Source organism: Panthera tigris, chromosome D2 (genome assembly GCF_018350195.1).
Source record: "Panthera tigris isolate Pti1 chromosome D2, P.tigris_Pti1_mat1.1, whole genome shotgun sequence".
NCBI lineage: Eukaryota > Metazoa > Chordata > Mammalia > Carnivora > Felidae > Panthera > Panthera tigris.
In genome coordinates this window covers 43,709,178-43,736,944 of record NC_056670.1, presented here as the reverse complement: position 1 = coordinate 43,736,944, position 27,767 = coordinate 43,709,178, and the positions used below count along the sequence as shown (strand labels likewise).

Sequence of the window (27,767 nt, the reverse complement as noted above, 5' to 3'; positions counted from 1 at the left end):
ACACCTCCTGCTGCTGGGATGGACCCCCTGGGGTACTGAGGCCAGTTCACAGTCAGATGGGAGTCACAGGTCTTCCTGGAGAATGGGACTGTGGTCCCTGGGGATCCACGTTCTCTTGTGTTTGCTCTCCTGGAGGCAGCAGAGTAGGGTGGAGTCAGATCTGCCTGGATCAGCCTCTATTACTCAAGTGACGGAAGCTCTCTGGGCTCTAGATTTCTCATCTGTAAAGAATAGAGCCTTCACAGGCTGGCTGTGAGGAGAGCACATGGGGATGCACGCGGAAGGTGCTTCTTAACTGGGACTTTGCTCCCCTCCTCTCCATCCAGCACTCCCAGTGGGGAGATATTTATCCTTGGGAAGAGGAGCAGAGTTGGCGTGGACCCTGGCAGTCGTGTTCCTGTCTCTGGGGCCTGTCCCACTGGCATTGATCATACTGTTAGTCCAGTCGTCCCCATCCTCTTTGGAGCTCTCGAGCTGCCGTGGCATTTCCAGAGCCTTCTGGCAGCTGGTGATGGACGGCCCCACAGTCCAGCCCTTGCTTGTGGCCCCAGCGGGTGTGGATGTGTGATGGACCAGCCTGAGGATGGTATTTTAGAAGGAAAGTTCAAATTATATTTCAGGATAATACCCTGCTTCCCCTGGCCCCCACCCTGAGTCCCATTTGTAATCTGGCCTGAGAGGCTCTGGTGGGAGTTAATGAGCTGGTGATGGATGGACCGGCAGTCCTATCAGGCCTGCGGATCCTGGCTCTTAATTAATATAGATGTGGGTTTAATTTTGGGATTTAGCAGGCATGTTTTGAAAGTGGAGTTGTATGGGCTTGTTCCCAGAATGGCCTGGCTGCCTGGGTTGGGGTATCCAGCCATGTTATCCCTCCTTGCAGGGCTCCCAGCCTCCACTGGCCACTGATTATACCATCGACTTATTTGCAATTGCCAAAGTGAGGCAAAGTGAGGCCTGCTTGCCAGGCAGCCCGGGGAGGGGAGTTGGGTGGAGCACGGACACCTTCTGGGGGAGTCAGCTCCCGGGCCCCGAGGAGGCTGGGGGAGACCGGGGCCAGCAGGATGTGCCGCTCCGATCCTTCATCCCCAGAGCAGCCTCTGGTCTTGTGGGGGCGTGGGTGTGGTTTCTGACCTTCCGCGTGACATTAGGGGAGATGACATGCTGGTGTGTGTGTAAGAGGGGGGAGTGCGTTGTGTGTGTGAATGTGTGCGCGTGCATGCGTGTGTATATGTGTGCTGAGTGCTGCCGTGGGGGTATGTGTTGGTGTGGGCATGAGTGTATGTGTGGATGGGTGAGTGTGGGTGCAGGTATGTGAGCACGCGTGCCAGTGAGTGGGCAGTGACAGTGTGTGAGCTTGGGGAGCAGTGCTGTGCTGGTAGATGCTTAACAAGCAGCTCTCCGAGAAAACAGGAAACCCTGATTTACAGTTTTTGCTGGTTCCTGGGGTGTAAATACTCCCACAGTGGCTGAGTTGGAGCGCCATGATGTCACCGGGTGTTGAGTTGGGAAGACGTGACGTGCCATTACGTGGTATTTCAGGCACAATGGACATTGATAACATAGATAAGAGTAAAATGCAGCAGAGAATTAGGAAGTGGTGAGCTTGGCGTATTTATCAGTTTGTTTCGTAATATCATTTGTTCAGTTATAAATTTGTATAATTTAATCGACAGGGGCAGTGTTTAATACCTGGCTCACAAAATTGAGAATTTAACAACAGGCTCTCATGAGGTGGCACGAGCTGGTTCCAGCACACCACTGTGTGAGTGAATGTGTGTGTGAGTGCATGAGTGTGCAAGTGAGCCTACGTGTTGTGAGCAAGGGTATATGGGAAGGTGTGAGTGTGAACATGAGTGTCTCTGCTCGTGAGTGTGCACATGTGTGTGTGTGTGTGTGTGTGTGTGTGTGTGTGTGTGTGTGTGGTGCAGGGTGAAGGAGGGGAGGCCCAGCAGGGGCCTGGGCTGTGTGTGGCTATTTTTCCAGGGCTGAGCCTCCTGCCCCCTCCTCCCGCCTCCCTCCTTTCTGTCCTTTGTTCCCCATCCATCGGCCCTGTAGGCATAACCCGCATCTGTCATCCCTTATTCCTTCTTGCCTTCCTTCTCTGCAGCCAAAGGCCCTGTTCTCCATTCTAGTGCTCCCATCCAGGTTTGGGCTCCACTGGGTCCTGCCTGCACTGTGGCCTTGGCTTTCTGTAACCTTTGGGCCTTTGCCCTTTAGGTCATACCCCCTCTTACAGAACTGCCAAATGAAGTTTTCAAACTCAAACCTTTTCTTCCACCCCATCGTGTGTTCCCACTACCCTTTGTGGCCTACCCTGCCCTGGAGTCTGGCCTCATCTGCATGACACCCCAGGACCCCACTCTCTCTGCACCAAAGAGGGCCCTGGCAGTGCCATCTGTATACCTGCTGCCCCCTGACTCCAGCACAGCCTGATGCCCAGCTCGGCCCCTTCCCCGGAGCTCCTGAGCAAAGGACTCCTGCCCTCCTTCTGCCTGGCACTGTCCACACTTCCCTCTGGGGCTGGCATAGACTTGTTTCTGGGACAGGTGTTTATGTGTCTCTCCCGCTTGCTTTGGGGGCAGCGATCCACCCCAACCCGGCATCCTTCTGGCATAGGGAGTGTGAGGCTCTGCATGGTGCCCATGCTTGGGCAGAGCTGGGTACTTCTGCAGAGGTGGCATTTGGAGGCTCCTGGGGAGGGATGATGGCATCCCCGGGCCCCTTGCTGCAATTCACTCCTGGCTCTGGTTGGCACTGCTTCTTCAAAGGCAAGTTCCAAACGAAACAAATGAAATCTGAGTAAATATCAGAGAGTCATTATGTAAATTAAATACATAAATAAAAGAACATTTGTCATGAGGTCAACAGAGAGCCGTGAAGACAGAGGCTTCCTATGCCAGGACTGGTGGGGAGCAGGAAGGGTGGGGTGGCAGTGTAGGTGGCAGTGTCCCTGGGAAGGTGAGCTCATCGTGTGCAGCCCTTCCCACACTTGGACTTTGTCTCAGGTGCTTTGTGTGTGTCATCTGCTTTGCTCCTTACAATAGTACTGCATCAGAGGCATCACTCTGCCCATTTTATGGAGCTGGCAACTGAGGCTCAGAGAGCAGAGGAGACCAGTCAAGGCAAGAGATGGCAACATGGCTGAGTCCATCTCTTGGTGTCAGACCCCAAAGCCCAAATCCTTCTCCCGTGTGGGAGCCACAGCCCTGTTTTGAAAAGGCACCCACGTGAGGGGGCCAGCAGCTGCTCAGGCCGTGTGGGTTTGGCCATGAAGGGCACTCAGGTACACACTGGGGCTCTAGACTGACTCCAGAGCATGGACTTTGCTCTCCCTTGGTCCTTTTTGTGCCTCAGAGACTTGGTGTAGAGTGGACAGGAGGGGTGGAATTGGCATAGCTGGGGCCACGGGCCTTGGCCTCAGCTAACTTATAGGCCACCCTGCTCCTCCTACTGTCCTGCTGCTTTCTGGCCAGTCCCAAGAGTGCCACCCTGGCCATCCTCCTTGGGGGTACAGCAGGTCACATGACTGTCAGGGCCAAACAGAGTCATCAGCAGGTCCCCTAGGTGGGCCGTTGAGTTCTGTGAGGTCTTTGCCTCTGTTGTCCTCTTGGCCTGGAGTAATCTTCCCTCTCTTGTTGACACAGAAAAGACTGCCCCACCCTACAACCCCCAGCCTCTGTGCCAAGCTCTCTGAAGGTTTTCTGGAGGCCTTAGCTCCCACAGACGCTGTCTGGGCAAAGAGGCTCCTTCCTGGTTACCTCCCATGGGTCCTAGCACGTCTTTGAGCATCGCTCCTCTATTTCCATTGGGCTGCTTCTCTGTTCCATTTCTCTAGTCCCCACAATTGGCATGGCAAGGTGTGGGCACTAGATTTTAGCTTGGAGAAAGCCTGAGTGAGTGAGGTGCTTGTGGGGCCAGCCCTACAGCCCTTTCACTGGGAGGTGGGAGGCTGCTGCTGGTCCTGGGATGGGCCAGGAGTAGGGTCAGCAGGCAGCGTCCCTGGGCATCCCCTGAGCAGGTCTGCAGATGTGGAACCCAGCCCAGGGTTGCTCCCAAGTCAGACCGGTTGAGGCTGCTGTTTCCAGGAGTGTGGGCTTTTCCTCAGAGTGATAATTTACAGAATTAATGAAGATGCTGCAGTTCACTGTGTAATGTCAGTTATTAATACTGATTGCAAATTAACAGCTGGTACGGCATGCCATCACATTTTCATTTCTTGCCCTTCATAAAAGCTAGACTCTGGCACTTGACCACATGCTGTGTGGTCTCCCTGGAGCTTCATGTGGAGCTATTCTGTAAGCCTGGGCCGGGGTCAGGGGGAGGCTCTGGCCTCTACCAGTTTAGTCCCATGCCTTGATGAGGCACAGAGAGCAGAGCCTCTGGCGGTGGGTGAGTCTGGAGTTGAATTTCAGCTATGTTCTGAGCCTGGGATTTATCTGTGAAATGGGCATAATCTGGTAATTCCCTGGGGTGCTCCAGGCTCAGACGAACTGTGTGTCAGGCACCTAGCTCAGCATCTGCATGAGGTTGGGGGCACTGACCTGCCTCCTTCTCATCCCTTTCCAGGTGTCTTTGACTGCTTGGTGAATGTGGGGGAAGAGGTCTGGATTTGAACCCTAACTGGCTGGATGACTTTGACCAGACATCAGGGGGTCGTGGGGATCAAAAGAGACAATATATGCAAAATGCTTAGCGTCGTGCCCTGCACAAAGTCAGACCGAAATCAGCAAGTGCCATTATGTATTTCATCATCCTTATTGTGTGTGGCGTCCATTCTGCCATGCCATGGGGGGAGGCCGTCTGTCTGTGGCATTAACAAAAAGAAACGTCCTTGGATTTGGGGCCCCTTAGAAATTCAAATGGGGCTCTTCTGGGTAAATACTTGGAAGCTACTTTTCTGGATTTGCTTTGGGATCCTACTTAACTTAGAGAAAAGTCCAGGAAAATACCTAGAACTTTCTCAAAGCATGAACATGGGTTGTTCCTCTTGCTGGACATGTGGTGTTGCTGGAGGGTCCCAACTTCCCTGGCTTCTGTTTTCTCATCTATGAAATGGGATGGTTATGCCTGCTGCACAGGGTATGGAGGAGAAACGATGTGAAGCATCTAAGCGTCCAATAGCTCTGGGAGAGGGAGTCTAGCTCTGGGCCAGTCTCGTAGGTCCTAAGGACCTGAAGGTGTGCAGTGGCCTGATGGGGCTGGCAGCCAGTCTCCTGAGGACCTTGTGCTCAGTCCCCTGTGGACATGTCCAGTGGGGTTTTGTTCACTTCCCAACGTGCCTGTTGGCCCTGGAAAGAAGCCACAAAGGGTAGTGGGAACACACGATGGGGTGGAAGAAAAGGTTTGAGTTTGAAAACCCCTGAAAAGCTGCAGGGGTTTGCAAACCAGTTCTAAAAATCTTGGAGTAGAAGTGCTAAAATCAATACCAAATACCTTGTAAGTAAAAGGTGTCAGGAACATCAAACTTTATTTGTGAAAATTCTAAGAATGATTAGCATATTACAGATTCTTTATGAATATGATCTCACTATGTTGATGGAAGAGAATTGCAAATCAAAGGCACTATTTATTACAGTGGGGATAAGGGACCTGCCAGATTGAAAAAAAAATATTGAAGTAGCCAGAGAGTTGAAACATGAAAGACAGTAGCAGATCAGCACCACGGAGTTTTATCCAAATACTGGAACCCAACTTGGAGCAGAAGTTGGTGAAGAATTATTTTATAAACCCATTTTCATCATAACATGTGTAAAATGCAAATTTTGATCATTATGCAAATTAGTTACTTGGTGTAATTTACTTAATTCAAAGCACTTAATGCAGCGTGGTATGTTTTTTCCAAAGTGCCAGAGTAGATGTTTATTTTAAATTGTTTTTAATCTCGATCTTCCAGCCTGATTATTTAAAATGTTTTTCCCTTATATTTGTTTTTCAAATGGAAAGGAACAGAGAAATGGCGAGAAATGAGCATATTCTCATCAGGTGATGCCTTCCATTCCCAGGGCCAGGCAGGGGCGGTGGGTAGGGCTCACTCATGGATCCCTGTGTCTGAAATACCATGTGTGTGCACACGCCCTGTGAATGCCCTCATGAGGATTTATCCAGAACACTTCTTCCCCTTTGTGGAATCTCCTCTCATATGGCCTCCTGGCTGGCTCTGAAACCTGTTTGAGTGGAAGTCTTGTGGATATTATGGGCCCCTATTATAGGCAGATATTCGATCTCTTTCTCAGAGAGTTTCCAATGACAGACCGTTTCCTTCAGCCACTTTACAGCTTTGGAATTTCCATTATCGCAGAATGGAGAAGTGACACTTTCTGTCTTCCATTGTGCCATCCGATTGTCAGGATGGCACCTCCCTTCTTGATGAGCCTCTAGAACAAGAGAGATGATTTGTTCCTTTGGGAACCCTTTTTGGAGCGTTCCTGGTGCTGATGAGGAGATTGGAAGGCAGCTGACAGCCACTGAACATCTATTTTGCACTGTGCCAGCAGTAATGTCTGCCCCTCTCGGAAGGACCGTAGTGCTTCTGTGAGGAGGGTGGGCTTTGCTCTGTTTTACAGATGAAAAGATGGGCTCAGATGGGTGGTTGCCCAAGCTCATCTGGCTAGTGCGTGGTGGGATTTGAACCCACACCTGTGCTTATTCTGTGTCCCCCACTGGGGGGCCAATGGGCTGCTTCTATGCGCCTCTCCCCAAGCTCTATCCCAGGTCTCCAGGGGGGAGGGTATTTTGTTATCATTCAGGTATGGTGAGACCAACACATAGCATGACAGCCATTGCAAATAGTTTGTTATGGTTCCCAGGAGGAGGGGGCATGCCACGCCATGGGGGGCCACCAGGGGAAGCACATGGGCTGGTCAGGAGGCAGAGGGAGAAGGGGAACTGTGGGCAAGAGCCCTTAATGTGACCTCTGTGGGAAAGGAAGGGTGAGGTAGAGTAAGTGGGTTTAAGATGACCTAGTTTGAATAATTTCAGGAGGCCCGGGAGCACAAGGGTGTCCCCGGTCACCTGGTTCTGGGGTGATTAGAGCACTCCAAGTGTGAGAGCACCCCAAGGTGGTTGTGTGTGGGCTGTGGAGGGGCTGGTTTACACATGAAAGGGGTGCTCTGGAGTAGGCGGTTTCCTACTTCTAGAGATTGGCTAATCCTGTGAGGGGTGGTCCCTCTCGGGTCAGCAAGACCCCGGATGTCACAGCATCAGAATATAGAAAATAAAGTCATGGTTAATGCGTTTTGGGGGGTTGGGGATGAGATGTCACCCTGGAGGACTCCCAGTGCCAGGTCGGCTGTGGCTGTTGTCTGGGCAGCTGAGACTGTGACCAGGACAGATGGTTCTCCCTCCCAGACGAGACCCTCGGCAAGAAGACAGAGCAGTGGCACTGTGCCGTGAGGACTGTGGGACACCACCTGACAGTCTTCCTGTTTTACCGAAACTGGCTGGATGTGCCACATCTCTTCCTCCCTTTGCTGAACTCTTGAGAGCCTGCTTTGTGCCCGCCTGACTCCCATAGAGATTTTTTTTAAAAATCACACCTACATAGATTGACTGCAATGAATTAATTCATCCATGAAATGCAGGCTGCAAACGGAACACATTCTGGTGCATAGGAGATGCTCAGTACATGGGGGAGGGGAGCCACTCTGCTTCAGGCTCAGTCTTACCTGCAGGACTGAGTGCTCCTTGAGGATGGGGCTGCAAAGTCTTAAAATGCTGCTGCTCTGGTGCCCAGCCTGTCTGGCCCAGGACAGTGCTCAGGAAGTATTTGAGGAAGGAAGAAAGACGGGATGGAAGGAAGGATGCAGAGAGGGTGGTTGGGTGGGAAGGGGGAGGGAGGAAGGAAAGAAGGAAGGAAGAAGTAAAGCAGGAAACGCATAGGTGGGAAACTGAGGTGAGGCACACAATGGATTCTGAGCAAAGGGAAGGTTATTACTTTGATTGGAGCCACAGCGGGTAGGCCTTTGTGATCCTTTCTTTTGGAAATGGTGGATGCTTCCTCACTTGCAGACCCAGTTTCCATCCACACCCATTTCTCTAGCCCTTCTGTGCCTGTGACAAAGATGCTGACATTTTGGGTTGGTGGTGGGGAGAGGGGAGGGCAATGAAGGAGGAGAGGAGCCCGGGCAGGGGTCTTTGGAGTGAGCTTGGATTAAGATAAACTACATCTGGGAAAAATTGTGAAACCTATATTTGGGGGCCAGATAAGAAAGAAGTTTTTTTTTTCTTTTAATGTTTATTTATTTTTGAGAGAGAGAGACAGAGCATAAGCAGGCAGGGGAAGAGAGAGACGGAGACACAGAATCTGAAGCAGGCTCCAGGCTCTGAGCTGCCAGCACAGAGCCCGATGAGGGGCTTGAACACACGAACTGTGGAATCATGACCTGAGCTGAAGTCTGATGCTTAACTGACTGAGCCACCCAGACGTCCCAAGAAAAAAGTTAAAAAAAAAATGTCCATACAATCAAAGTTGTGTCTCAGCTTCTGGAAGATTTGCCAATAATCGCTAAGCAGTTGTAACTGAACTTCTCCAGGGTGTGAGGTGGTGGCCTTTATACATTTATCTGTATATCACAGATGGTAAAATATTCTTCATAAGTACTCTCAATGCTTGGACCTTTCTCGAAGTTGAAAATAGTAGGAGAAGCAATTTGAAATGTGTTCTTTTGTTTCAATTACTTTCCAGAATGAAAGTATTTAAAGTACCCGTGATTATCTGATTTTTTTTTTTCCAGAAGGAGTGGTGGGATAATCACAGCTACAACCTTAGATTTTGAAAAAAAAACTTTTGCCCAATTTCAATTCCTTGCCAATGGCTGGGCTTCTACCAAGTACATGACATTGCGTGGTTGCAGAAGATATGCGGGGCTTCAGGCTGGTTCTTGCTCTGGGTCAGTTTGATTCCACAAACTTACACTGTCCCTGAGCCTGTGCTAGGCACTGAGCCCGGGGATGGGAGAGAGAAATGGGAAAGCCCTAGTTTCTGCTTCCCATGTCCGTGAGTTTTGAAACTCTGAGGGGAGCATGACTTTCACTAGGTTTTGACGGAGGGGTGGGGCTGTTGTCAATTTGCAATTGGGAGCACCCCAATTGGGAGCAGAGAGTATGCACTCATGAGTGGGGGTATGAATGTGTGTGTGTGTGTGTGTGTGTGTGTGTGTGTGTGTGTTTATGGGGAATGTCCAGGGAAGGGCAAAGAGCTTCTTCTCCTGGAGTTTAGGTGCATGGTTTCTGGTGGTGGTGTTGGAAGTAGGTGTTGGTGATACAAAAGCAACACAGACAAAGCTGTTAGGGCCACAGAGTCTTTTATGCACAGGCTAAGGTGTATGGGGTTTCTTTATGTACAATAATAGAGTCTCTAGAAGGCTTTTTGTTTGTTTGTAATTGATTGATGCTTTTGAGGATGTTAATTTCCTGGCAACTTTAAAATAAACTTGTGTTATTCATGGAAAGTTTTAGAGGAGGGCTCTTTTGTGAGCAGATGTGAACTTAGAAGCCATCCTGGCATAAGGTATTGGAGGGGAAGACCCCAGGGTTAGGGGAACCTCTTAGGAGGCTGTGGCAGAAGTCCCAGGGGAGGTATTGATGGTACCCGAAACTGGAAAGGGGTTGTGGGGATGGATTGTGTGTCTGGTGTTGATGTTCTCCCACCTGGACTGGCCAGTGGGTGATGCCAGAGGGAAGCCGAGGAGTATCTGGGAATGGGGACAGGAGTGTGTGTTGGGGGATGGGACTGGGGAACAGTGGGAGCAGAAGGAGCACATGGTGTCGGGAAGCCCAGGGAGGAGAGGCCTTCACAGACCGGTGCTCCAGGCTGGGCACTGTGGAATATGAAGAGGAGGATCCCTGTTTGCTGATGACATGGGCATGAACTTTAGAGCAGCATGGTGTGGGTGGCACTGGACAGAGAGGTGAGTGGTGGGGAAGTGCCAGAGGGCACATGGGCCTTCAGTTAGGAAGCTGGTGTGTTGAGGGAGGAGGTCCAGGACTCGGGCGCTTGGGACCTGTGTCTCTCCCTCCTCCACTTGTGGGAGGTGCTCCCCGGTGCCCATGGAACCCAGCTTCCTTCCCTTGCAGCTCCACCATTCGGGCTTCTTGGTCCTCCCTATTCCTGGCCCCCATCGTGAAGTGAGCAAGGCCCTCTTCCTGTAGTGTCGCAGATGCCTCATTCTGGAACTTTCCACATGCTGTTTCTTCTGTCTGCAGCGTTCTTCTCTGAGAGATTTCCAGAGCTGTCTTCTTTCACTGATGCTCCTTGCAGAGGCTTTTCCCACCCCCACCTCCTGCAGTTTCCTCCAGCCCAACATCTATTTTCTTCAGAGCTCTTACCACTGTTGGAAATTATCTATTTAGCATGGTGTTTATTTGTTCCGGTCTGTTCTCCAGCCCCTGAAATGTAAGTTCTTTGACAGCAGGAACACCGTGGGCTCATTCATTCTTGTTTCTCAGCACCTAGGAGAGGGACCAACATGGAGAAAGCTCTTAGTTAATATAGGAGAAAATAAGGGATGAATAAATTTCCACTGGATGGCTTGTTCAGTTTCAGATATTAGAAAGACTTGAGAGCCCGTAGGGCGGGCCAAGGAAGCTGAGGCCTGTGGTGGGGCACCGTCGTATCACATTCCTCACAGGAGTGCACTTGCCTATGCTCCCTATACGGTTTTTTTTCTCTGGGGAGCTGGATGCCTCTCCTGGGACCCTCTCCCCATCCCCATGGGTGACCGATGCCCTCTTTCGTGGTTTATGCCTCTCCTTGTGGCCTTGGACAACTGTGGGCCATTTACCTCTTCCTGCCCTTTCTGGGCTGGGGCTGGGGCTGGGGATATCCCATCAGCTCCCTGACCAGTGGGGGTGGGTCTGGTTGGAGGAGGTGCACTAGGAGTGGTGCCTGGGCTGGCATTATGCACAGGGACCTTGCAGGGGAGGAACTGGGCCAAGGTCCAGAACTCCAGGGGGGCCAAGGGGCTCCTGGGGTGCACACTTTGCTGCTCATGGGAGTAGCCCCAGCTTTGTTCCCTAGTCTACCTTCTTGGAGAATTTCCCTTCCTGGGGAGCAGCAGTGGAGAGATGGATTTCTTGAGGGGATGGGGGTAGGGGGCATTGCAAACCCAGTCTGTTGTAGGGAGAAAAGGACTTGTGTTGGAGAAGTGGGCTTCCTTGGCCCTGTTCCTGGGGAATGTCAGGAGGGCTGCAAAGTTAGCATAAGCTCTCACATGTTTCTGTGCTCCCAGCCCTCACCATGTGGAGTTGAATAAGAGCTTCAGAGGCTGAGAGCTGACCTTTTCAGCCAAGTGGGAGCAGGTGGTTATAGCCAGGGGCTGTGGTCCCTGGGGAGTGTGCCTTCAGCCCTCATCGCTTGTTCCAGGGGTGAGGAGCCAGCTGCTGACAGGGAACTTAAATTCTCTGTGATGGCTCAGTCCCAGCCGGGGCTGCCTGGAACAGTAGGCAGAAGCAGAGCAGGTGAAGGTGTGCAGGAGCTCTGACGACTTGTATTTTCCATGTGTGCATGTCCTTGTGTCTACTTGGGGGTCCCAAGACAGTTGCCTGCACACAGTGGCACCTCCTGTTCCCTAAGAAAGTGGAACAGTCCTATAGGTTGAGATGGTTTTAGGCAGGGGGACCTCAGGGAAGGGACCTCAGGGGACTTCTCGCCCTGTTTGGGAGGACTAGCCATGCTGGCATGACGTATGAGGTCCCTAGAGCCCTATTGGACTCATGGACACAAGGGCATGGACACAGAGCCATGCTGGAGCCCTCATTGTGCATGTGCTCATGTGCAGGTGCAGAAAGCATGCCTCTGCAGACATGGTTAGTCTCTGCCACTTAAAATTTTTTTTTTAAATGTTTATTCAGTTTTTGAGAGAGAGAGAGAGAGAGAGAGAGAATAGGGAAGGGGCAGAGCGAGAGAGGGGGACACAGAATCTGAAGCAGGCTCCAGGCTCTGAGCTGTCAGCACACAGCCCTATGCCAGGCTTGAACCCATGAACTGTGAGATCATGTCCTGAGCCAAAGTTGGATGCCCAACTGACTGAGCCACCCAGGTGCCCCTCTGCCACTTTAAAGACTTGTGATGGCCTTGCAAGGTGCAGAAGAGGAGTGGGAACTGGTAGATGTGGGTCTGAGGGTGCCACCTTCATGCCTGTCCCAGTCAGCCCTCAGTGTCTTGTCAGCTGTGCTCACATCTGGGTCAGATTAAGCCATGGGGGCAGTGAGGCTGTTGGTGTCCAGGTGAAGGGATAGGGCCACAGAGGCTGTGACCTTGCCTGATCTGGCTCACGCTCAGCTCCACGTGGGCAGTGCCATGGGAAAGCTGTGTGTGGAGTTACTTTTAAGACATAAGCCCTGTTCTTTCATTGAAGTTCTCATATGCTATATGAGATAAAGTTGTCTGATCAACTCGCTCTGTCAGTATACATTGCTGAGAAACACACTATCCCAAGATTTAGTGGCTTAGAACAAGTCATTTATTATTTGTTGTGCGTCTGTAGATCAACTGGACAGTTCTGCTCTAGGCTCGCTCGAGTAGCTGGATGCGGTTGACTTGTGACTGAGGGTGGCTGCCTGGGGGCCCACCTGAGTCTCCACGTGTGTCCGCATCCCTTCAGCAGGCCAGCCCCGGGTGTTCTCATGGTGGTGGCAGGCTCCAAGAGCGGAAGCAGAATGCACAAATGCTTATTCAGACCTCTGCTTGCACCAAGTCACAGCTGTCTTATAGGTCAGAGCAGGTCGTGTGTCCCAGAGTAGAGGCTCGAAGGGTCTTCAGAGTGACAGGGCACGAGGCACAGGAAGAGGGAGGCCATTACCAGGGGCCTAAATACAGCTGATCTCCCATATTTGGGAACATCATTTACACCATGCTGTTTACGAGATAGTTTTTCAGGCAGTACCATGCAATAGAACTTCTGCAGTGATCCATCATAGATGATGGCTATCTGTGGTGCCCGCTATGGTAGCCACCAGCCAGATGTGGTGGGTAAGTACCTAAAATGTGGCTAGTGTGACTGAGGAACTGAGGTATAATGTTATTTAATTTTAATGAATCTAAGTTTAAATTTAAACAGCCCCATGTAGCTAGTGGTTGCTCTATTGAACAGCCCAGATCCAGGGGGAGACCATCCTGGGCACAGATAGAAGGCCGTTGCCTGCCTAGCATGGGAGCGGCTGCTGGACCTGGGTGTCTGCTTGGGCCGAGGTGTTCAAGCTTATTATTGGCGGGTGTGAGTTGTGCTGTGCTCAGGAGAGGGGGTGGCTGGGGTTGACTGAGTTTTTTAGCTGGGGGTCCCCTCCACCTGTTGCACCTCCACACCCTGAGCCATCTCTGCACCTCTGCCCTGTCATTCCCTCTGTTCGGTTAAGAGGACTTCTTAAAAACCTCTTTTAGCTTCTCTTTCAAGAGGCTTTGGGACTCCAGGTCTCTAAGGACCCAAGCAGGCTGTGAGGACTGCGTGGCCTCCCTGGGAATCTGAGGGGTGTCGATAGCCAGGGGCCTGTGTGTCGGGAGCCTCTGGCGCTGTGGCAGGATCTCTGTTACCTTTTCATACTTCATAGCTTTGGGGGAGGGGGCAAGGGCTTGATGAAGAGAGCCTGACCTGCTGCCTGGTGCCATTTTCCTGTGTGACTCAGTGGGCAGAGCAGCACTGGGACCCCCGTGCATTGCAGGCAAGCAGCTCTGGGTAAGTGTCTGTGCTTCAGGGGCCTGGTTGCCGATGGGCAAAGCTGGCTGAGGTCATGGCTGGACTTGAATACAGGTGCCACAGGATTGAATATTAGTCCTGCATTTGCCATCCGTAGAAAGGCTCTCAGGGCTCTTATTGGGGCACTACTGTGCCCTCCCCGCGAACCATTAGGAGGTTGGTTCTCTGTGCCTCCTAGGTGCCGGCCCCTGGGACACAAACAACTGGGACCCTGAAGAATTGTGGTTCCTCATAGTCCTGTGAAAATGGAAGTCAGAAATTTACATCCCCAGTTTATAGATGAGCAAATTGAGGCACAAAGTGGATGGAAGATTTGCCCATGTGTTTAAGGAACTATCCAAAATTCTAAGTGTCAGAGTCCATGGCAAGTTCCTAGAGCCTATTCCAGGGCTTCCCCTGTGGTGGGAAATTGGGACCCCCTGCACATTTCCCCCCAGCACCCCAGTCATGACTTCCATGGCGCCCTGGTCTCCTCCCTGGCACTGTGTCTGGTTTTCCATAACCACTCTTATTACGTCTCGCTGGGACTAGACTTACTGGTGAATCTGTCATCCTGGAAAGGTGGGCAGCTGAGGGTTCACTGTAGCAGCTTGCATGGTGCCTGGCAAGCTCAAGAAGTTTGTGGAATGGGCATGAAGGGAAAGTCTGGGAGAGCAATGGGTTGGGAAAGGCGCTCTGGTTGAATTAATACTGTTTACTGTGAATTTGATTCTGGGGGAGTGGATGGGGCAGGGTGTGCCCATGGTGGCCCATGGGCATCCCAGGCTCCGGGAGAGAGCACCTTGTGTGACATGGGCAGGCCCAGAGCATCCTGTAGAGGGGGCAGCTCAGGTGTGGAGGACAGAACTGCTAGAACTTTCGCTCCTGTTGGGTGGAAGCAATAGGGAGAGAAAGGGAGGTCATCACAAAGGGTTTTCCGGCCACAGGACCTTTTGGATGGTGGGCCATGCTCCTCATGGTGGGAGACACTCACCCTGGGGCCAAACAGATGTGTGGGTGTTTTCCATCTCTGTTCAGTGGTCACTGTGGCAGACGTGAGCCGTGGCTTGTGGCAGCGGCCTGTACCTGGCACGGAGCATTGGAGTTAGACCCTTCCTGCTTAAAGCTCACTCTTTCCTCCCCCTTCTCCACTGCTTAGATATCCGTGGGCTCCAAAGCTTTCTGGATCAGGCCTCGCGGCTGGGCCTTGACGTCTCTTTGCAAAAGGTGGACAAGAACATTAGCCACGTGTTCACCAGTCTCTTCACCACGATGAAGACGGAGGAGCTGAACCGCTACCGGGACACACTACGCCGAGCCATCCTTCTGCTCAGCCCGCAGGGGGCCCACTCCTTCATCAATGAGGTAGGTGGTGGGGCCTGGGGCCGCAGGAGCCTCTCCCCGGGGTCCTGTGGGGTGGCCCAGGTGGCCGCCAGGCACAGCCCACTCGTGCAGGAGCAAACTGGACGTGGGGACTCCTGGGTGCTGGGCCCACAGCATGTTCCAGAAAGAGACCCCGAGCACAACCTGGCTCCCGACTGATTCCCAGCAGGTGACCCAAGGCCTTCATGGACCCTGAGAGGCTGGGGGCAGCTGGTGGGAAGCCCGTTTACAAGTCTCTGCCAGGGATACCTGAGGCCAAACCCAGGCTGTGGTTTGTTTGTGGTGGTGGTGTTTTAATTTTCCTCTCTTTGCTGACAGGTGTAAGCCTTTAGGGATAAAATAAATTTCCAGCTCTCTGCAGAGGTGGGCAGCTCTGCCTTGGTATTTGTTAGCACCTGGAGGAGGTGTTGGTTGCATAATCTCAAATGATAGTTGGTGTGCGTGCTTGTATTTTTGGTGCCTGGGCTAATCAGTGCATTTTTTTTAAACACCTCTATCAGGGGTTAGGGCCTTCTAATGAAGACAGGGCCCAGCAGCTTAACAAAGAATTTGGTGTCTTGAGAATAGGCAATGAGAAATACTCTCTGAGTTGGCTCATGGTGCCAGCCCTGGCGGCCTGATGGCAGAAAGGTGACGAGCTGGACGCGGCAGGTGCCTCTCTGGCCTGGGTTGGTTTCTGGGGGCGGGGGCTGTGCTGGGGGTGTGGTGTTCCTGGGAGGAGGGGTGGACCAGAGGGGTCTCCCGGTGCCCAAATGCTCCCTGCGATTTCCTTTCCAACCCCAGTCACCTGTTTGGCTCCCTCTGATTGAAAGGAAAATGAAGGGAAAGAATTATACTAATTCCAGTTGATGTACTTTGGTTGCTTATTCCGCTTTCCCCTCTAATTAATTATTACTCAGAATGCTACCTTACGCATCAGGAACCGGCACGGAGCCTACCGCCGGAGAACTTAAAATTCGGAACGCTTAATTTGGTGCAGTTGGCTGCCAGCCCTGCCGCTCTTGGCCTAATCAGTGCCCAGATCACGCTGGTGGTCAGCCAGGCTGTGATGTCCTGTCGGCGCCCGGCATTTTCTCGGGAACACGTTTCCCTGTAGGAAGTGATTCAGGCCAGTAATGGGCAGCCCGGGATCGGCTCTAATGCATCCAGGCTTTCTCAGAATGTTCCCAGCAGCGCATGTGTCGGTGTCTGCTCACAGGAAAGCTTTTGTCCTTGCTAAATTCCCCCGGCCGGAGTCTGCTCTGGTGATGGTGTCCACTAATTCTGTTGCTGGGCTTCTTCCTCTCTCTTCTTGCCCACATCTTGCCTCCTCTGCTTGCTTCCTTTCTGCCTTGTCACTGCTCTGCTGTTAAGCTTGGGAGTGGGAAGAGTATTGGCTTCGGAGTTCAGCAGATTTGGGGTCAAGTCCCAACTCCTCCACTTAGTATCGTTGTGACCTTGGGTGATTTGCCTCACCGGTGAGACCTCAGTTTCTTCATCTGTAAAGTAGGGATGAAGGAGACTAGAGCGATGGTAAAGCATTTGGTACATAGCTTTTTAGGAAACATCATATTCACTGTTTCCCTTCCAGATGAATTCAGCCCTTGCTCTGTTTCTAAGCCCTGCAAGGATTTAAGATGCAAACAAGACTGGCCTAAAGATATTATTTCCAAGTGGATAATTATGCAAACTTCTGCAGTGTTGGAAATACTTGGCTTGGCTTTGGCCTGTTGCCTTCTTGATCTCCCCCCCTTAACCCCCCCCCCCCCGACTGTGTTTGCAAAGTCTTTGCTTTGCTGGGTGCTGCAGAGCTGGGGATGCCCCAGGAGGGGCTACTCTGAATGCAGGGCAAGAGTGACAAGCCCCTGGGAGTGCTGGCCGGAGACCGTGGGGAAGGATGGCACCTGGGCTTTGTTGCCTTCAGCTCCAGCTGGTCAGGGTCTTGGTTTTTGATCTCATATGCCTGGGGTGGGGGTGGGGAGGCTTCATTTCCTGGGTACCCACCATGGTCCTGGCCCTTTGTGTGCTTTCCCTAATTGTCATGGTCCGCAAATGGGGCAAGTGAAGCTGAGGAAGTTAAATGATTGGCTTTAGGTCACATAAGTAGCCACCGGGTAATTGGGCAGGAGTCAAATCCAGATTTGACCCACTCCAGGGTCCCCATTTGCCATGTTGTTGGGAGGAGAGAATATTATAGTGCCGGTGGTAGGTCAGTGTGGCCATGCTCCCTTCATGCTGGGGGATATGGCTCAACTCCCTCTGTCCAAGGTCTGGCAGAGGATTTTAGGGTGCTTATGCTCAAAGAATTTTAGGGCATCTACTAAACACAGTAGGAGAAGGAAGGTGAATGTGACATGTATGGCTGGCTAGTCCAGAAGATCCTCTGGGAGAGACCTGGGGAGGTCATCACTGCACAAAACCTTCATTCACTGCCTGGAGGCCTTGCTTGGGCTTTCTGAGCAGACCGAGCCCACCTCTTGTTTGTTATAATGAGGATAGAGGGTGTTAGCAAGGCTGATCCACTGATGGGACAGATCCTAAATTTTAAGAAACTCAGAACACTGTTATGGGGCAGTAAATGGCCTGAGAGCCCCACAGCTATTGAAGACATGTGGATATTATACCCAGTCAGGACAGTAGTGGTGGGGTATGTAGCTCTCCCGACTGTAATTTCTCCCTTCCCCACTCAAAAAGCCCGGCTGATGGGAGGAGGGAAAAACACGGTTCTGCCTGAATCTTCTACATTTTGCTACGTGTGAATCTGTTGGGAAGGCTGGCACTTTCGCTATCGCTAGTGACAAATTCTGTATGATGTGGACTTGGCCGCCTGGGACTTGCCAGGCTGTCCACATGCTGTGTTGGGAGCTGTGTCTCTGTCCAGTGTCCAGGATGTGTGCATTCCCTGTGGGGGGCTCAGCCTGGGGGCCCACGCACCACCGGCATCTCTGTGATCCCACTTTATGAGAAGCCATCCTGGCTGGGAGCCGTGGGGGAGTCTGGCCTTGGTAGTGGGTGGGTGTCAGCAGAACAAGCAGGCCGAGGCCATGGGGGGAGGCACGTGGGCTCATATAACAGGCCCCACCTCAAGATCCCCTCACCTTCCATCACTCAGTCTTGAATCCACATTCCCTCCTCTGGGATCTTTTTATCACAGTCTACACAACCACCACACTAGTGCGTTGTTTTTAAAAGGCCTCCCTTGGGGAAACTGGGCTCAGGGGTGACAGCACTCTGGTCCCTTGGTCCCAGACCTGGAGCCCACTGTGGAGTGCCCTTGGGGACTGCTGAGGGCACAGGCCATAGAGAATCCTTCTTCCTGAAAGGCTTGTTTTGCTCTGGGATTGCCATTGGATCTCTGAGTAAGGGTAAGCAGCACTTTTTAATCACCCTAACTGGGAAGTGAGTTGGACTCATTCTATCCTCAGCTGGGCCTTGATATGTCTGTAGACCACTGACTGCTAAGTGGGGCTTCATTATGCAGTGATACCCACTATGCTGCTGTCCCCATGTAGCCTGTCAGCCTGAACCACCCGCTAGGGGTTTGGGGATGTGAGTGTCCTCTCCTCACTCCAGGGCCGTGGGAGTCCTGAGAGGGGCTGAGGGCAGAGGCTTTGCCTGGGAATCCTGTCTGTGGCTGTTGGAACCTTCTTCCTTCTGTCTGTGGGTTCCATCTTTCATTTCTCTAGAATTTAATGAGCCTGAGTGCCATGTCAAGTTTTGTGCTGGGCACTGAGGCTGTTGTCCCTGCTCACATGGAGCTCCCAGTTTGGTGGGGAGGAGAGAGGTGTGAACAGACTCCTTCACCTGTCAGAGCAGAGGTGTGGACCAGGTTCTGTGAGAGTGCCAAGGATGAAGAAATGCCCTCTGGCCAGGGAGAGATGGGGGTGGCCAGATGCTCAGGGATGCTTCCTGGAGTAGGTGACACTGGGGCTGGGTCTACAGGAATGAACCTTCATTAACTCCATGGCCAAAGGGGATGCTGGGGGACAGAAGTCTGGAGAGCCCCAGTGTTTTCAGGGACTTGTGCGTCATGTGGTTTCAGCAATGGATGTACAGGGTGGAGAGTGGCTGAGGCTGAGTCTGGGGTATCAGCAGGAAGGGGTCCCTGATCCAAGGTGGGGAGTCTAAACTTCAGGACCAGTTTGTTCTTGGTGTCCTTTTCAGAGTCTTTGAGGCTAACAGCTTACAGTGCATTCCATAACCACGGCCCCAGTGCTGAGAAGGGTATGTATGTCTTATTGTCCCTTCTTCTTGGGCCAGGTTTGATGGGGAGACCTCCAGTGCACACTCAGTTTTGGTCCTGGGCTTCATCTCGTCTTCCTGGAGGTGATTCCATCCATCTGTCCATCATCTGTCCATGTGTCCGTCTGTCCATGCATGCATGCATGTATCCATCCATCCATCCATCCATCCATCCATCCATCCTTCCATCCATCTATCCATCCTCCTACCTAAACACCCAACCATTTACTACAGATTGGGTGCCTACTATGGACCAGGAGCCATATCAAGTACTGGCTGGGGACACAGAGGTGGTGTCTCCTCCTGGAGACCCACATGATGTTAAATATTGTGGCTACCACCACCATGACCATAGTCGTGTTGGGCATTCGCAGTGGCTGGCCTAGGTGGCACACCCCAGAGCTCTCATCCACTGAGGATTCCTCCGGAGGTGGGGGTGGGGTACTCCAGGACTTTGTTCTTTCAGCTCTTTTTTGTCATTTGTGTGCCCCTGCCTCTAGATGGACTTAGGCCTCCCTCTTTCCTATTGTATCCTCCTTGTTTCCTCCTCTCCCTTCCCTCCCTGTCTCTTTCATTTTTCTGGAAAGAGTAAGAAACAAAGTATTTGAAACATTTGTGCACTCTTGGAGAAGAGTTGCCCAGTTCCTGAGGCAGACAGCAGCCAGCAGGTCCCGGCAGCTCGCACACCATCCAGCTCGGTGCGGCCTGTAGATATTGGGCACCCTGTCCCTCCCACAAGAAAGTGAGCCCCTCATGGACAGGGCTGGGTGGTGTCCACCTTTGTGTCTTTCAAGAGCAGCACAAGGCTAGCCCACAATGGCTGCTGAGGGAATAAATGCATGGATATTTTATATTTCTTACCTCTAATAGAAAGAGCTTGTGTGTACCTTCGTTGCCTTGTGTGTACCTTCGTTGCCTTTTCAGCTTGCCTTCAAGTCCTCGGCCAGCCTGTCAGCAAGGGCCTTGGTCTTAAAACTCCTGCTATTGGGAAGGGTGAAGTTTGCTTAAGAACCCTGCCTTAGGCCTGGGTGCGTCAGCAAATGGCAGTGGCTGCCCCTGTGGGTGGGACATTCCCAGGCCCAGCTTTGGCACGGGGTAGGGGGAGCAATGTGCAGAGAGGTGAGTGTGTTGGGAGAGGACTGACGATAAGCAGCCATGCAGGCCAGTGTGGGAGACTAGACATTTGTGACACAGGCACAAACACACACACGCATACGCACACACACACGCACACAGACACAGGCTGATGCAATGATACGGCTAACCAGCCTCATAGCTCGTACAAGCAGACCCTCAGACGAGCACAGCCTAACAGACAGCCCCTCAGCCCCCACACCTATACATAAATATGTGCACACACACACACACACACCCCCACACACACACCAGGGTAAAGGCATTGCTGGTGGCAGAGCAGTCTGGGGAAGGCATTGCAATGTTGGGAGAGAAATGGCAAGTGATGGTTACAGCAGGTGGCAGTTAGCTTTTGCAGTTAGATATCGGTGATCTCTTTCTGTAGCCAGAAGGATGGGAGAGAAAAACAGTGAGAGGAGCAGCCTATTGGTAGGACAGCTCCCCATTGCTTGGGACTGGGGGTCCCCTTTCACCCAGATTGTGAGGCACCGGTGAATAGAAGGGACGGAGGTGGAAAAGGCCACTCCCCAAATTTCTCCTCAACTCTGCTCAGACTGGCTTCCCGGGCAAGGAGTGTGGCTGGAGGCCAATTTAATCCTTACTAGAAGCACAGGCTGGGTTAACTCCTGGCTTTGAATCAATTGCTTCTCAGAGTTTGCTGCAGCAAGTGAGTTTGCTCCCACAATTTGAATATAAAGACTGTGCTTTTTTAATACATTTATAGCAAAGGAAAATTAAGTAATCTCAGTGTTCTGTTGTCCCACATGATATATGCAAATATTTCTTACTCCAACATGGTAAAGCTTCAGCAGGCGACTTTATCACTCAGAGCTAGGATAATTCTGTGCCATTTAAGTATCATTTACCAGAATATTTTAAATTACTAATTAATTATAGAAGATTAATTTTTAAATGTGGCCCTGCATTTGCATTTAATTATATCCTACTGTTTACGGATTTTAAAGCCTTAGTACTTCAGCAAAAGTGCTATGAGTCTGAGAAATGCTTCCTCCCCCCGCCCCCCCCCCCCGAAATTCTTAGAAATAAGCTTATGAGGAAAAGATACTGTGTTGAGTTTGTTCTGGTAGGTTTGGAGCTCAGGGATGCTCAAGGCAGCCAGAACTGGTGGCCTGGGGCTGAGATGGGGAAGAGAACAGAGACTCCACATGGCCGCTGTCCCCTTCTTTCTCTGTCCGCACTGCCCTTGATCCTTGTGGACCCCCATGCGTACTGGGGAAGCCGTTGTGGGCTCCCTCCTTGTGGGACCTTCCACATTCCTAGCACACCTCTATTGCCTTTTGTCATCCGGGGGCATCCGCGGTACCCACCACTCTTGCTGTGACTACTTGTCATTTGTACTCCCCTCCCCATGGGGCCTTGGAACGTGTGAGGTTAGGAGGTGGGACATGTTCATCTTTGTGAATCACCTTTTCAGAGCCTATGGATGATGATTGGCACACGGGTGGATGAAGGGTGCAATCAATCCCAGGAGCTCTGACCTCGGCTGCATGCAAACATTCTCTAGAAGCTGGATTGCCTAGTGGGCAGACAAAACACATTCTTAATACTGTAGCTAAGCAGGGGCACCTGAGTAAGATAGTGTTTTGAAAGCATTTAATGTTTGAGTTTTTAATATTTTAAACAGGCATCCAAGCTCTCATCAAGGGACAATGCTTGAATGTTTCTGGGTCTTTTGGTGTTTGTTTTCTGCTCGAGTGCTGTTTCTATTTTGAGTTGCATCTTGAATCATGCCATCCCATTCCTGGTGCTCAGGAAGGTCTTACTTGGCTGTCTGGGAGGCCTTTCTGTCTCTTCCTGGGGTCAAAGAGTGAGATCATGAACCTGAAGTGCAGGTCTGGAGACACCTGGTGTTCTTTCCTTCTTCCTTTGTGGGCCATTAAATAGCCAGCAAACTGTCACTTCCTCCCTGTGGGCGTCTCTCAGCCCCTTCTGGCTGGGGAGGCAGCAAACATGAGAAATAGGTATTTACAAAGGGAAACAGCCTGTAGCAGTGGAATGACTCAATTACCCTTTCTGCTCCTGGATCCCCAAGGGTGTTCCGCCTGGGGGGCCTCCCCTGAGGTGGTGAGTCAGCCCATTTGTTGATTGAAGGGCGGGGTGGGGAGCCCAGAAGGGAAGCAGCAGAATTTCCCCAGCGTTGCAGGAAGCCAGAGGAAGGCTGAGCTGTGTTAAGAGAGGCAGAGGTGAGGCCAGGTTATTCCAATTGCCTGGATTCATCTCAGAAAAGCTCTCTGTGCCGTGCAGCCCACAGAGAAACCCACAGAGAAGCTTTCTGTTGCCGTCTTCTGCATTGCTCCCAGTGTGCCTTTGCTTGGTGCCACCAAGAACTTGGCCTCAGACACCCGCCATCAAACCACCCCAAACTCAGTGTCATGAAACAATAAGCCTTTGTTGTTATTCCTAAGTCTGGCAGTCAGCAGACCTGGGGTAGCCATGCCTGATCTTGTCTGGGCTTGCTGATGCATCTGTGGTCAGCTGGCCATTCAGCTGGGCTGGCCAGTTAGGAGGGCAGTTTTAGGGTGATGGGGTGACGAGGCCGTGGGTCTCTCATGGTACATGCTCATCCACATTTACTCATGTGACAGCAGCAGAGTTCCAAGAGAGAAAATGCAAGTGCTCCAGGCTACTTGAGGCCCAGGCTCAGACCTGGTGCCTTATTGCTTTTGTACAATCTCTTGGCCAAAGCAAGCCAAGAGATCAGCCCAGATTTAAGGGGCAGAGGAGGGAGCCTCCTGGGACACTCCTCTTGGGGGAAGTGCAAAGTCACAATGCAAAGAGGGTAGTACACTAAAGGGTAGTGACTTGGGGGCATTTTGTAATCTGTCTTCCATGTCCCAGTGTGCAGACGAGCTTCCTAGGAGCAAGCAGGTGTCCTGCAGGTGTGTGGATGATGAGGACCAGGCACCTCCTTTCTCCTACTTTGTTTCAACCTGGCTCAACTTTGGGGTGAAAGTGGTGAGGAGGGGGATGTGGAACAGAGGGAGAGATGGAACAGGCCTTTATTTATCAAGCTTGCTTATGTAGGACCCACTGATTCACCCAATCTCAGCAATGCTAGGAAGGAAGGGCTATCACAGAGCATTGGAAACTGGTGGTTGTGGGACCTGCTCATGCTCCCAGATTATGTGACAGAGCTGGGATGTGAGCTCAGAACTCCTTGACTCACAGCCCAGCTCTGTTCTACTATGTGCTGTTGGGAGGAGGAGGAAGCTTGTTCTTGACAGATCAAGGGGAAGCCCATTTTCCTCCAAGAACATGACAAAGGGTGGACTTGATGAACATCGCCATTGAAGATCAGGTGGGAAGGGGGAATGTGGACTGGGCACCTTTGAGAGATCATCTGGGGAATGCAGGACACCCCCCTGGATCCCATGGTCCTGTCTCTGCTAACACACCTGCAGGGAGCACGAGGGGCTGGGCAGGCTGCCTGTGCCTCCCTGCTTGGTAACTGGAAGAGCAACGTCCATAGGACCCCAAGGTCCCCTTAACCCTTCTGTGGTGTGGTCAATGGGGCAGAGTTCCAGACAGACCTGGTTCAGGTCCTGTGTCCTCACCATGAGGCTTTCTGAGCTTTGCTTCCCTCTCTGTACAGTGGCTTTAAAATGACACTTGACCTACAAGGTTACTGTAATAATTAAGCGTGGGGAATATTCTGGGTTGCAGTTCTCTCCTTTTCCTCCCTCATAGGGCTGGGCCCCAGAGGGGCTGTCTAGCAGAGAGCTGGGCACCAGAAGGTACCCAGTGACTGCTGCTTAGACAGGGAAACGGATGAGTCTTAGCCAATGTAAGGATATGGGCCACACAGAGCATTGAGAAAAGTGAAAAATCTGCTTGACTCCAGGCAAGGTCAACATTCTGAATTTTGAAGTGCACTCATCGTTGATGTTAGGGGTTCTCATGGTGACCTGCTGCTGGGTCGATTGACCAAAGGAGAGAAGTGGGCATGGTTGATGGCCTGTTAACAGGCATGTCTAATGCTCATTTCTCGGCTGTTTGCTGTGGCATCTCCCTCCTCATAGTGTGTTAGGAATCTTCAGTGTCTGTGTTGGTGAGTGATGTCAGGGAGAAAGCCAGGGACAGGGGCTGTGGTCCGTGGTTGGAGCCATGGAGATTGGGGAGAAAGGAGTTGCTGGGACAGACCCGTGTGACAGTATGAGAGAAGAGAACCAGTTGGAAGTAGGATGTCGAGGAAAACGTGCACCGGGAGAAACATGCATGTATCCCCCAGCCCCTTATAGAAAGCCCTGGTATGCTGGCAGGTGTGGAGGGGAGGGGTTCAGCTCCTCCTGAATGGGAGAGGCAGGACAGGAATGACTTTAATTTCAGCAACAAGGCACAGGGCAGACCCCTGAGTGTGTCCCCTTTCTCTGCCTCCTCCTTCCCACACCCCACCTTTTCCCTTCTTTGCAGAAGAAATCTGAGAATCTGTGATGCTTAGCTGGGGGCACGATGGTGCTTCCCCAGGGGTGAGGGCTGCTGGCAACACAGAGAGGAAGGGGCATTGCCTTTGGAACACATAGATGCACAGTCAGGTCCCAGCTCACTCTCAGTGCCATCTTTTTGGGCCCATTTACTGTTCTGTCAACTGGAATAGTATTACTTTCCCTGAGGGTTGCTGTGGGATCTGAAATGAGATAAAGCCCATGAGAAGGCCCAGTGCAGGGCTGGTGCTCTGTGAATGGTAGTTTTGTTATTGTGTCTGTAGAAAGTGTTTGGCTGGGATTGTAGAACCAATTGGGCTGCTGGGGTCAAGGGCACATGTGTTAGCGGCTCAGAGGAGCAGGGCTATGGCCAGTCTGTCAGGATGGCTCCTCACGCATTCTATGTCAGAAAGCACAGCTCCTGGAACCAGGTGAGGAAAACCGGGTGGTAAGGGATGGGACTAGCAAAAAGTGACAGAATGTTCACGGCCCTCGGCCAGTGCAGCTGGGATTGCAGACTGGCCTGTCATCCCAGTGCTCACCTGGAGAGATGTTAGAGTCCATGGGGGGATGGGGGAGGAGAGGGCATCTCAGCGCCCCCTCAGGCCCCTTGTGCTGGCTGGGCACTTGCAGTTGGTGCCCAGGAGCAGGTGGGAGCATTCAGGGAATCTCCCCCCCCCCCCCCCGCCATCTGGGCTCTCCCTTGCCAGGCCAAGCAGGCACAGCTACTAGTAGCTTCTCAGAGCTGCTGCTTGCTGGGCTGATAGAAGGAGAAAGAGCTGCTGTACTTTCTGCCTGCAGAATTACTCTGGGGATGAGAAGCCCTCCTTTAACAGCCTGTTGGGTGGCCAACCACCACCAACACAACGGGCCCCTTTCCCTGGACCCCTTGCACTGGATTCTTTGGTGGAGAAAGACACGGGCCCTGCCCCTGAAGAGCTAGCAAGCTTAACTGCTTGGGAAGAACCACAAGCAAGAGAAGTGGGTGCCCAAACCGTGAGCACCCAGTTGGAGACAGCCCCGTGGCTAGCACAGCAGAGCGGGCAAGGGAGCTGTGTGTCTGCTGTCCTCTTGCTGCTCGGTGGCAGTCAGGTGGGTCCACCCAGCCCAGGTAACCACATGAACCACTCTTGGGCGCTCTGTAACTTGGGGCTTTTGAAGACAAACAAAGGATTAGATAAGAATAGCTGCAGCCTCCCTTTGGAACACCAGCCAGGGACAACCAAGTCACAAATCCTAATGCCTGTGACCTCCAGACAGGAATACTGAAGTGTAGAGCAGGTGGGCTGTAAGAAGGGCCGAGACTGTACCAATCGTGGGTGCCTGGAGGGCACAGCCTTCCCTGAAGGGGACAGTCAGGTTGCCCTTGAGATTCCCACGTGAAGGCCTGGTATAGCCAGTGCTTTCTGTGTCTCAAAAGGAGCCAGAAATCTGGACTTTACTGTGAAATCTCTTAATTTTTAAATGTTGGCAACTAATTACAAAACTTTTAAGCTCTCTGTTGGCCAGCTCTGCCTGTGGCAGGGCTGATAAGGCTTGCAGACCGCTGAGTGGCAACGTCTGATTTATGGCTTATATGCCATCAACGTAAGCATATTAAATACGGGAATGGCGTGAAGTAAGCCCCGTTCTCCTTTCTCAGGCCTTTCTCACTAAGCACTGGCAGTCATCCTTAGTGCACTGTTCCTGAGAGTTCCTGCTTCTCCCCTGGATCCTCTAGGTACCACCCTTGTTTTCTGTGCATCCCATACTCTTCTTATCCTTGCTGGCTGGTGCCAGGGTGTTGCTAAACTACCTTAGGATCCTTCTTTGTATTTGCAAGAAGGTCTTGGTCTTTAAGCATGTGGAGGTCAGCTCTTTAGACAGAGGGTTATCATTGGGTTTTGGTTTGTGCCCCTAATAGTGCTCGACAGTGCTGGTGGTAGTTCCTTGACCCTGGCAGGTAGCTCTGTTCATGGGCGTTGTCATAGCTTTCCAGGGCTCTGGGAGGGCTACTGAGTATGATAAAGGGAACTGGGCAATTTTTTAAAGGCCTGGCTGATGCATTTGGGGATTCGCTGCGAATCTGCTCTGCCTAGCCATTTCTGAGGACTGGGGAGGCACCTGAAAGGTGGGGGTTAGTCTCTTCTTGCAAGTGAGATGTGATTTAGAGAACAGGAAGTGAGCCTACAGTCCCAGGCAATAAATGTCTGAGCCAGCCCAGCCCAGATTTGCCTGGGATGCTGCACCCTACAGACTAGCGCCTCTCCAGGTCTCAGTTTGCTGGTCTTCAAATGGATCAAGAAGTTCATTGAGCAGCTAACATGGATCAGGCCCTATTGTAGGTCCTATGGATACAGAGTGACTGAGACAGACAAGGTCCCTGACTTCAAAGGATTGACATTCCAGAGGAGGCAGAGGGTGGTCACTAAATAAATAAGCAAATGAATAAAGCCACAGTAATTCAGGTAGTGATAACCTCTATGAAGAAAGACAAAGCAAGGTAAGAAGAGAGTGGTTCTGTGGTGACATCGTTTTAGATGCGGTGATCAGGGATGGTGCTACCAGGGAGGAGGTGTTTGTGGAGGGACCAGAAGGGCGTGATGGAACATGTAAAGCAAGATCTGACCGCAGAGCAATTTCAGCAGATGGAATGGCACATGCAAAGGTCCTGAGGTTGGAATGAGCGTGGCATGATGGAGGATCCGGGAGGAGGAGGGTATGCCTGGTGCTGGGTGAGTCAGACAAAGAGTGATGGGATGGGTCCAAGCCCAGAAGACTTCTCAGGTCATTGGAGGACTTTGAACTTGGTTTCAATCTAATGGGGAGTCACAGGAGGGTTGTGAGCAGGTCAGCAGCACAATCTGGAAAGGGACCAGGGTGCAGGTGTCCTCTCTGCCATTGTTCGACTCTATAGGAAGTAACTCAGGGACAT

The 27,767-nt window shown here is 51.8% G+C and overlaps 1 protein-coding gene across 1 annotated transcript in view; it reads left to right on the top strand.

Moving 5' to 3' along the window:
- The window catches only part of GRID1 (glutamate ionotropic receptor delta type subunit 1), a 534,516-nt gene that overhangs the window by 55,795 nt on the left and 450,954 nt on the right, over positions 1 to 27,767 (top strand). Inside the window, exon 2 of the mRNA XM_042960192.1 lies at positions 14,833 to 15,038. Within this exon, the coding sequence (XP_042816126.1) occupies positions 14,833 to 15,038 (206 nt within the window). The remainder of the gene's footprint in view (positions 1 to 14,832; positions 15,039 to 27,767) is intronic.